General features: G+C 44.3%; 1 protein-coding gene across 1 annotated transcript; it reads right to left on the bottom strand.

Moving 5' to 3' along the window:
• Positions 1-5,143: 5,143 nt before the first annotated feature.
• LOC138304176 (uncharacterized) lies at positions 5,144-9,965 on the bottom strand. Its single transcript, XM_069244011.1, has 2 exons — positions 7,407-9,965; positions 5,144-6,880 (listed from the first exon to the last, which is right to left on the bottom strand). Exons 1-2 carry the CDS (start codon positions 8,534-8,536, stop codon positions 6,769-6,771), a joined length of 1,242 nt encoding a protein of 413 aa, XP_069100112.1. The 5' UTR covers positions 8,537-9,965; the 3' UTR covers positions 5,144-6,768.
• Between the last annotated feature and the right edge of the window lie 893 nt (positions 9,966-10,858).

The raw sequence follows: 10,858 nt of genomic DNA, 5'->3' as shown, positions 1-10,858 counted from the left end.
GAGAAATCAAGACCGCCCCCCTCCCCCCGGAAAGAATAACTCATGGAAGGATTATAATAATTACCTTTTCATCAAGGTTCAGTTATGTCTATGGTATGCTGTGGCTTACAATTGCTAAATCTTTATTGACGAGTGTTGAAAGAATGATAAAACAATTCGTATTGGGGGTCAACTAAACCTAGGACCCGGAGGACTAAACTGTAGGCTCACACAGAGGCTGAAGGCCTGCGTCTCCTAAAATGTGTTTTTATTATAGGGCTAGTCATCTGTCACAGATTGTATCTGATAAGTGCAAAATGAGATTGCAGAATGAATCCTATGTGCAGACAACTGGAGTTTTTTATGTTGCTAAGAAACTCTGCACTGGACTTGTTTCACTCAACTAAGGGCCCGGTTTAATTAGTGGCCAACCCATCATTGAGTAAATTATGAGAACATGGAGTCTTGCGTATATGGAGGGGGGCTGGATCCATGCACACACCCCTACATGGAATACTGCTCAATTTAACTATACCCAAGGACCTCCCTGATATGCAAGCCCTAGTAGATCCAATGGGCTCTTAACACAATAAGATATTGGGGTATTATCCTAACTCCCACACTGCCACCTTGGACGCAGGCCAGTTGGCCGCAACACTGGTTCCACATGGATCTGTCAGTGGACTGCTAGCCCCTCTTGGTTCTAGGCTGGCTACCCAAGCACGTTTCATTGTTCAGCACCTACATAGCTACCCCCCATTAGGACGGCACTTGACATATGAGACAGATTGGGAATCAGGTGAGGGCTTACTACCTTCCCCTCCTCCAACACTCCAATTGCACGCAACCCGGATTTCACTCTTGTGCTACTGCCTCCATTATTTACTAGCTTGGAGGCAGAGGAGTTTAGGAAATTAACAGACCTCTTTGCGGGAGCCTCCATTAAGTCATTTGAACAGTGTAAGGCTTATTACTCTCTCCCTGAAACAACAAGGCTACAGTACTGCCAGCTGCATCATTGGGCATTGCACCCCTCCAATTATTCTGGGGCTACCATATCCTATACTGACTTGAAAAATTAGTGAGCGCATATGACGGGTCTAAAGGACTAATCTCCAATACATACCGGACCATTCAACACTCTACACCTCTTCAAACCCACACATTTCAAACTTTCAGGCAGACTACCACTGCAGATGGCATTTTGTCTAAGCAATTGGAACCCCTTTGGCGAGACATACCTAAAACTTAAGAAAGCTTATCCCACTGTAAAATAGCTTATATGATCATTTTTCAATGGTATTATACACTGGCTTACCTCTCCACCATATACCCCTCCACATCTTTTTTCTGCTGGTAAAGCAGACTAGTTGTGGGAGATTATTGACAAATCCGCTGTTGACCCCCAAGCAGGAATTGGAATGTTTGGGGATCAGAGTGTGCTGGTGTCATGCTAACTGACCAAGCAGGCCGCTTCCCTTTTGCGACCCACCCGCCACCACAAAACTCTTGGCCACAGAAAGGCCTGATACCGGGGGAGTTCAGGGCATAGGCGACCTTAGATAGCATCTTACATTGAACTGCCGTAGCATAGGAGCTTGCACCACACATCAGTGAACAGACTTTGGTTGATACCAGTTACTGAGAATCCCGGCGACCCAGTGGGCCTGAACTTCGACCAACAACCCCACTGCGGGCTTCACGAAGGAGTGCAGACTGAAAGTGGGTGTGGGCTACCACCCATTTTTTCCCCAGGGCCTATAGTGACCACACTTGAGTATTTGCCAGTGCAGCACTGGGACTGCCTGTCCCCCTCTGCTACGTGGGGTAATTCGGGTCTTACAACATATATTACTGGGTGTAGAGTGCAGCAGGGGCTGACATTGCTGCTGGTCAAGTGGTGTGCACAGGCTCTCAGCTAGAACAGCAAAGCCATTCCGTTACAAAAATGCCAGTATTCCTCTTCCCGGATTATATCAGTGCAGTGCCGCAGGGCTCCCTTTTTGGGGGTGACGTGCAGATTGAGACAGGCTGACCTCCACTATTCCCTCCTTTTTCAAGTTAAACTGAAGGACATGGTTTGAATTAAAAGTTAATGCTTTACCAAGCCCATGGATGCCTGGGACTGGGTTGAGACATCCGCTTTCCCTTCACTGCCATGCCGACAACATGAGGCACAAACATCGCATCGCCAGAAGCACTGGGCACGCAAACATGGTGGTGCTGGATTCAAAGGGGCATCTACCCCAGAACAGGCAAAGGAGGGACAAACCCAGACTTGAGGTTGGAGGTTACATTGTGGGCAGACTGCATTCACCCCTTGTTTACTGTTCAGACGATGGCATAGCCGATGTCAAAGCATGGTCTCAGCAACCCTGCAGGAGCTGACAAGGGAAACAGCAGAGGAGCTTATATCACAACAAGAACCTCAGGTGAAGTAATCTGTATTCATCAGATTGTAGTAACAGGTCGTCCCAACTGACCCAGAGAGAGTAGAACTGCAGACTGCTTACACACTGTGGAAACTGAAGACAGCCTGGCTACCCCCCTTGCCTAGCAAACATGATGCATGCTGGTAACATGCAGGACCTTTTCAGCCATGGGCCTTTTTTTTACTGTTTAGGTGATCATAATGTTTGAGGGCTGTCCACGGTAGAAATTGTTTTTTTTACAGTTTTGTATAACTGTGATGATGTGGCTTATGATCCGCTACAGAGCCCACACTCTCCCCACTTAGGATACTGACATGTCTAAACTTAGCATAATCTGGTAGAATGTCCATGGTATGGGCTCCACACGTAACAGACATGCGGTTCAGCAGTATCTTAGGTGATGGGGTGTTCAAATTGCACTGCTATAAGAGACTCATATCATGGGAGGGGAGGGTTCCCGTTTTAAAAAATGCTTTAAGGAAATGTTTTGTACCACATAGTCTGGCTTTGCTTGCAGAGCCATAATCTTGCTTAGACCAGGTGTTCTCTTCAGGCTCACAGTAATCAAAATTGACCTGAAGGGCGGTCCCATGCTGGTCGAGGGGCAACTAGATGGGAGGACGGTCTTGTTTTTAGGGCCCTCCATTCAACATAGCAGGCCTACTTCTCACGTTTGTTCTCCATATTCACTAAATGGGCCCGCATCCCCTGTATCATTGACTCTAGGTGTTTAGTTGACCCACAGCGTGATTGATCCCACCTACAACTCCCATACTCCCCGGTGTAGGCTTCAACACTGGACTTTGTTGGACTGAAGGAGATTGCTGAACTCACTCTAGGGAATGTTCCTTTAATTCTCCCGCCCCCCCCCACCACATGCTTTGCGTATCTGATTCGATTGGATACTCTGTGTCACAGCTACTAGGCTATTGGCATCAAGGGCAGAATATCTGGGGGAAGACCTATTCCAACCTTAATCCCCTCCAGGTACAGTTTTAGTGGGGTGTGTCATAGTCACAGGTTCCCACTAGGCATTTACAGCCCACCATGCTTGTAGATAAGGTATTCTGTGACACAACAGCAGAGACACTCTCCCATAGCCTACTCGACAACTGGGGAACATCTGTGTCCAAGGTAATTGACTGGGAAGCGATGAAAGTTATCCACAGAGGTCACTGCATCCATGCGGTTGTAGGGGTGAAGGCAGGCCCACACAGTGACATGTCCTGTATTTAGACATCCCTGGGTGCACTGCAAACTACGGCCCAAGCTGACTGTACAATGCTGGGTGCAATGATTAAGGCACTGCATAGACATGCTCAAATGAGTGAGCAACTACAACACCTCGACATCCGTGCGTACCATGCGAAGCAGTATGCAGATGTTTATTGTCCTGGCTCCTGCGCAGCATGAACCTGCCCACACAGATCACGATAATCAGGGATTCACCAGCAATTGTCACAAATCAGTCAGATTCACAAGGCATTTACTATGCATTATCAGACCGCATATGACCCTCTATTATGGACAGTCAGGTTGCAATATGTCACTTTCTTGCGTCTGTCAACTTAGTAGTCCGTCGTCCACTAGATAGGGAAGATCTTAACGCACCCCTTTCATGAGTGAAAGAGACGGTGTCAGGCGGGGCACAGCAACTCATAAAACACTGGGTATGAATTCCAAATCTAATTCTACAAAGCCTACAAGCACCTTTTAGCCCTGAAACTCCTCAAACCTTAACAAGAGTTCCAAACGGACGGTTGACTTCTGCCCACCCTCCGCAAATCTTAGTATCCTTTTCCAAGCCTGTGAAAGACCCCATGGAGCTTGCCTCTTAATACCCGCATTCTATGTTGAGGTCTGATTATAAAATCCTGAACAAGGTTATAACGGGCAGGCTGTGTGAACACATGCCACGTCTGGTGCACACAGGTAGGTCCACCACCACTTTAAATATACACCTTCTGCACAGGGTAATGAAGCTTCCTCTGTTCCAGTTGCCATTTGCTGCATGCTTGGTGCTGGACTTGCATGAAGCATTTGATATAGTGGATTGAAATTGCCCGTTTTTGACCATGACTACTTTTGGCATCAAGGGATGACTAGATGCGTTAATTTTACTCATATACATTGAACGCACAGTGCGGATGAATATTGGCCAGTGTATCTTCCCCTGTGTCTGAGTGAGCAGAGGAATGTGGCAAGTCTGTCCGCTGTCCCCTCTGCTCTTTGGCCTCGCAATGGAGCCCTTATCCCCGAGGCTCCAACAGCAGGGGCGTTCCTGGAGTATCCCATTGTCTGGGGAGATCCATGTAGTCTTGTTATATGCAGATGATGCATTATTCTACATCCGAAACATACAGTAGGGCATAGCTGATATCCAAGACATACCCCTGGAGTTTCATGTTGCTTCTGGCCTGGGGGTGACCTGTGCCAAATCATGCCTGTTTATGCTGCACCTGAACTGTCCCCAGCAGCATTTCATTGTGGATTCCAATCCTTTGTGTTAGGAGCCCCGCACGTTTTGATACCTTGGCATAAACATCTATCACGAGACAAAGTATCTAATAGATGACAACCTTATAAGAAGCATAGCAACCCACATCCCCACATGGCTTTTTGGAGCACTTTGCAAGGTAGAGTGTCCCTATCTAAGATGGTAATGATCCCTCTGTGTAGTGCTTTCCTCTTATTTAGTTTCTAAGCACTAACATAACACAACAGAAATGCACTTTAGAGGTCAAAGAAGACTTTTATTGTTATTTTATTCTTCCCCAACCACAATGTTTATGAATGAATGACGAATTAGTAGCTTTCAAGTCCGCGTTAATCAAACAAAATATATCAGTTTGCAATATACACAGCAGGTTATATTTATAAGATATTGAATGCAAAGCAAAACAAATACTTCACCGTGTAGGAACTATTTACAGCTACATCTTTCTAAGGTCTGCAAGCTGGGGACCCCTGTCAGCCGCGAGAAAGAGTGTCATCTACCCACACGGGATGCTGGCAACTGGCGCCAAGCTCCAGCACGAGGTCCGGCAGATTCGAATCTGACTCTCTGCAGCCTGTTACATTCGTTACAAAGGTGTGCCCCCTCCTCTCAGACCTGGGAAACTGAGCAAGCCTTTTGGAGACTGGCCAGGACTCCAAGACTACTCCTGTTCCCAAGCTCAAGGGAAGAGAAACGACGCCCATGTACTCTCTCTTATCAGGTCTAGTCTACTGTGAGAGCAAAACATCTTGGTTCTCTGGTGCAAAAACACAGCTTGGAAAAATACAGAACTCCACGTTAAAGGCAATGGGCAGCTAACCTAAATATCAAATGCAATGTCATGTTAAAGGCAATAGGCAGCTAACCTAAATATCAAATGCAATGTCTAGTGTCATGTCAAAGCCAATAGGCATCTAAGCTGAATACAAAATGCAATGTCTTATATCATGTCAAAGCCCATAGGCAGCTGAGCTGAATATAAAATGCAATGTATAATATCATGTCAAAGCCAATAGGCAGCGGAGCTGAATATCATGTCAAAGCCAATAGGCAGTTAAGCTGAATACAAAATGCAATATATAATATCATGTCAAAGCCCATAGGCAGAATATCTAATAGCATGTCAAAGTCAATAGGCAGCTAAATTGAATACATCATGTCAAAGTCAATAGGCATGCAATGTCAAAGCTAATAGGCGGCTAGACTGGATACAGCATGTCAAAGCCAATAGGCAGAATACAGAATGTAATGGCTAATGCAATGTCAAAGCCCATAGGCGGCTAAACTGAATACAGAAAGCAATGGCTAATGCCATGTCAAAGCCAATAGGCGGCTCAACTGAACAAAACATACCATGTGCTACTGGTGAACATTGAGCAACTAATATGCGCAGTGGTGAAACACAAAGTCATTGGTCAAAACAAAACTTATCAAATGGCAGGACATTCCGCCCTTTGACCAATGAATTTTTGTTTCACATATCTCATATTTCAAACAAACAAAAAAAACATTATCAGCAAATCAAATTTCAATGATCAAAGCAATCCCTGTAAAGCAATAGAAGTGAATTAACACATTGATTTCATAACCTTTCACATCAGATACATCTACATAGAAAAAGACTGGGCAATTTTTTTATTTTTTTTTTTCTGAATGAGTCTCTAATTCAACAGTGTTAGCAATTTGATGTGGCATGAGTTCTGCTCATGTAAAGGTGCACGGTCCACCTGAAAGGTTTTCTGGAAGATAAGCAAAAGTCAGAGTTCCATACGAGAGGGGAGGAAAAAAAAAACACAGCAAACAAGTTGAACTTGAACTGAAGGCGCAGTTTGCGCAAAATGGATCCATGGTGCTGGCACTTTACTCAGCCAGGTTCAGGTTGGGGATTCGGTCCCTTCCCCGACCCCACACGCACACACCGGAAGGGGGACCACGCAGCACACTCAGGGACAGTGGCGAAACGTGGTAGGATCTGCAAAAGAAACAAGTATGACTTTTCTTGCAAATAACATTTTTCATTTAAACTGCACCCTTCCTCTTTCTTTCCCTGTTTTATAATCAGCAGGACGTTTTTGGGGCCCTTTGTTATATTCTCTGCAGGTTCTGGAGGGTCACTTGGGGCGTCAGCCAACACATCAGCACTGAGGTTTTTATCTGCTGCGCCACAGCTCCCCTTTTCTTGCACTGTCAGAAGGGCTGGGGCAGACTCATTCTGTACCAAACCTCCATTCACTGCACTTTTGTCAATTTGGGCCATTCTGTCTCCAATTTGTATGAATGAATCAGATTCTTTTCTAGGTATCAGCATAATTTCGATTTTTCCTTGGTAATTTGCAGCAATCACTCTCCCTAAAACCTGATCAATTTGCCATTTCTGTTCTGGTAACTTTCCTCTCCCCAACTGCTCTGTGACTGCTTGCATGACAGATTGCTTTTGTGCGTGCTGCACAGTTTTTATCAAATCTAGGGGAATGTGCATCTCTCTCATCTCTGCCCACCTGTAAGTGGCCTTTTCACATTTCTGGGGCACCCACATAGCCATCCCCACTAAGGCAGAATTCTGGGTGAACACTTCTCTCTCTGCATTTTTCTCATTAACATCTGCAAGGTAATTGAACCAGTTAGGTGCTAAAACATTATCAAAGAACCAAAAATCAGCATAAAAATGACACATCTCATGTAGCTCTTGCTTTAAAATCTGACACACATTATACAACGCTGTTCCTTCTACGGTGCCAGAAAACAACATTTCAGTCAATGAATCATTAGTAAAACAAACATGCTTTTTATCTTCAGTGGACACGAATTCAAATGGTGCACACAATTTCACCGGTAATTCTTTTACCTGTGGTACTCTAGCCCTGTCTTGCAAGTACCAGATCCATTGTATGATTCTAGCTAGGGGCACTATTTTCTTTCCTTGTTCTTGAGTTACATGTACATCAGTTTTTCCTTCTTGCACTGCGCAGAAACCTAAAGTCTGCATTATTTCATTTGCCAAATCACAAGCGCGCAGCTGCATATTATTTTTCACAGTGACCATGTACAAAAGTGTTAGGATTTCTCTCAAATGAGGGCTATTCTTTTTCCAAAAATCAAACAAACTAATGAAACTCGGGGTGTCTTGCTCTAAAATCCTTCGTTTTACTTGTGCATTTTGCAACGGTAACTCGTAAATCACATTCTCGTCCGTGTTATCAGTTAAGGAATGCATTTTGGCTGCCAAAAACCCTGGCTCACAGGAAAACTCAGTGCAGCTCGGAGCTGTCTTAACCCCCTCATTACTGGAATGGGACAAGAAAGATTCTTCATTTTTATAACTTTCAGCATAATTTTGAATTATCGTATCCTGGCTAATTTGCTCACGTAAATTCCTATTTTCATGTTCCAACTTCCTACATTTCTCCTGCATTTCTCTGTAAGCAGATAAAGGTATCCAGACCTTTCTGTCATCATTACTTCCAAAACACACGTTTTCTACATATATACAACGGGAATTATTTCTCAAAACATTATCAGGCCTTTTAGCTACACATGCATTTTCTTCTGTAATTCCCCAAACAGAAAACAATTCACAGTTTTTCTTAGCACCATCAGGCAGTTCATCAACACATGTATTCTCAGACATGGTCTGCCGTGCTACTGTGATTCTCCAAACAGAAAACAATTTCTGTAATTCTCCAAACAACAAAAAAACAATTACACTTTTAAAGTGTGCACTTAGAAATCTACTAACTCGTCAAACCCCTTCTTAATCACCTCTTAATGACCGACCCCACGACTCCAGGTACCAATTGTAGTGCTTTCCTCTTATTTAATTTCTAAGCACTAACATAACACAACAGAAATGCACTTCTGAGGTCAAAGAAGACTTTTATTGTTATTTTATTCTTCCCCAACCACAATGTTTATGAATGAATGACGAATTAGTAGCTTTCAAGTCCGCGTTAATCAAACAAAATATATCAGTTTGCAATATACACAGCAGGTTATATTTATAAGATATTGAATGCAAAGCAAAACAAATACTTCACCGTGTAGGAACTATTTACAGCTACATCTTTCTAAGGTCTGCAAGCTGGGGACCCCTGTCAGCCGCGAGAAAGAGTGTCATCTACCCACACGGGATGCTGGCAACTGGCGCCAAGCTCCAGCACGAGGTCCGGCAGATTCGAATCTGACTCTCTGCAGCCTGTTACATTCGTTACAAAGGTGTGCCCCCTCCTCTCAGACCTGGGAAACTGAGCAAGCCTTTTGGAGACTGGCCAGGACTCCAAGACTACTCCTGTTCCCAAGCTCAAGGGAAGAGAAACGACGCCCATGTACTCTCTCTTATCAGGTCTAGTCTACTGTGAGAGCAAAACATCTTGGTTCTCTGGTGCAAAAACACAGCTTGGAAAAATACAGAACTCCACGTTAAAGGCAATGGGCAGCTAACCTAAATATCAAATGCAATGTCATGTTAAAGGCAATAGGCAGCTAACCTAAATATCAAATGCAATGTCTAGTGTCATGTCAAAGCCAATAGGCATCTAAGCTGAATACAAAATGCAATGTCTTATATCATGTCAAAGCCCATAGGCAGCTGAGCTGAATATAAAATGCAATGTATAATATCATGTCAAAGCCAATAGGCAGCGGAGCTGAATATCATGTCAAAGCCAATAGGCAGTTAAGCTGAATACAAAATGCAATATATAATATCATGTCAAAGCCCATAGGCAGAATATCTAATAGCATGTCAAAGTCAATAGGCAGCTAAATTGAATACATCATGTCAAAGTCAATAGGCATGCAATGTCAAAGCTAATAGGCGGCTAGACTGGATACAGCATGTCAAAGCCAATAGGCAGAATACAGAATGTAATGGCTAATGCAATGTCAAAGCCCATAGGCGGCTAAACTGAATACAGAAAGCAATGGCTAATGCCATGTCAAAGCCAATAGGCGGCTCAACTGAACAAAACATACCATGTGCTACTGGTGAACATTGAGCAACTAATATGCGCAGTGGTGAAACACAAAGTCATTGGTCAAAACAAAACTTATCAAATGGCAGGACACTCTGCTACTTTACTTTTCCTATAACCTCCTGGTCTGTCACCCAGAGGCACATCCCATCCATTACACTTGGCCATAAGGAGTTTCATTCAAAACAAGGGGAGTTGCCACATTGCACTCCGTAAACTACAGTTGTCCCTAGACTAAGGGGTATTTGGGGCTCCAGATTTTGAACATTACTAGTTGGCGGCCCAGGTGCATTGGTCGGCAAGTTGTTTGTCAGGTCATCACACAGAAGAACTTGAATCTCCCACAGCAGCCCGAGCACACTTTGTGGTCTAGTGGATCTTCCTTCCCCAGGACAGGCTTTCACATGATGCTAATGGATTATTGCTGATCACATGAGAGTTTTAATCAGAGCTTGCGATACATCACGCAGATTCTTTGCTTGAGATACCACTGAGCTACATAACCTCATTCAGCAAAATGTTTGGTAGCGTGGGCACGAGGGCCTGGGTAGAGGCAGGCATAAGTACACTAGTTGCTTTGTATCAGGGGGGTACATTATTTTCTTATAAATGCTTACAGGAGGAACATGCCCTTCCAGCAGGTCATTTCTTGGCATACGGGCGCTTGCTGGGCCACCGTAGAAATACTCTGGGCCATCACAGACAATATGCCAGTACAGCGACAAACAACACATTACACATAGTTTATACAGTGGAAAAGGAAATTTGGCAGTGAATTACATCATGCAATACATAGCTATCAGCTATGTAGGTACCTTGCAATCTCGTGTGCATGGGAACGTCACTCGAGGGTGGCCGTACTCCAGCTTGGGGTATCATGTGCACTGCATTGTGAGGGCTGTCTGGTTGGGGCAGTGGAAATTGCCTGGTACTATTTGCAATTTGAGGGCGGCTAACTATGGTGGAAGGCTGCTGGTCAA

Source organism: Pleurodeles waltl, chromosome 7 (assembly GCF_031143425.1).
Source record: "Pleurodeles waltl isolate 20211129_DDA chromosome 7, aPleWal1.hap1.20221129, whole genome shotgun sequence".
NCBI lineage: Eukaryota > Metazoa > Chordata > Amphibia > Caudata > Salamandridae > Pleurodeles > Pleurodeles waltl.
The sequence above is the reverse complement of the archived record's forward strand: the minus strand, read 5'-3'. Positions and strand labels throughout refer to the sequence as shown.

What these genes read in the sequence shown, in the direction of transcription:
- LOC138304176 (XM_069244011.1), bottom strand. Translation starts at nt 8,536, where the DNA reads ATGTCTGAGAATACATGTGTTGATGAACTGCCTGATGGTGCTAAGAAA. An exon ending in TGTGAAAAGGCCACTTACAG is followed by an intron (nt 6,881 to 7,406) that starts GTGGGCAGAGAT and finishes TTTCTTTTGCAG; the next exon opens with ATCCTACCACGTTTCGCCAC.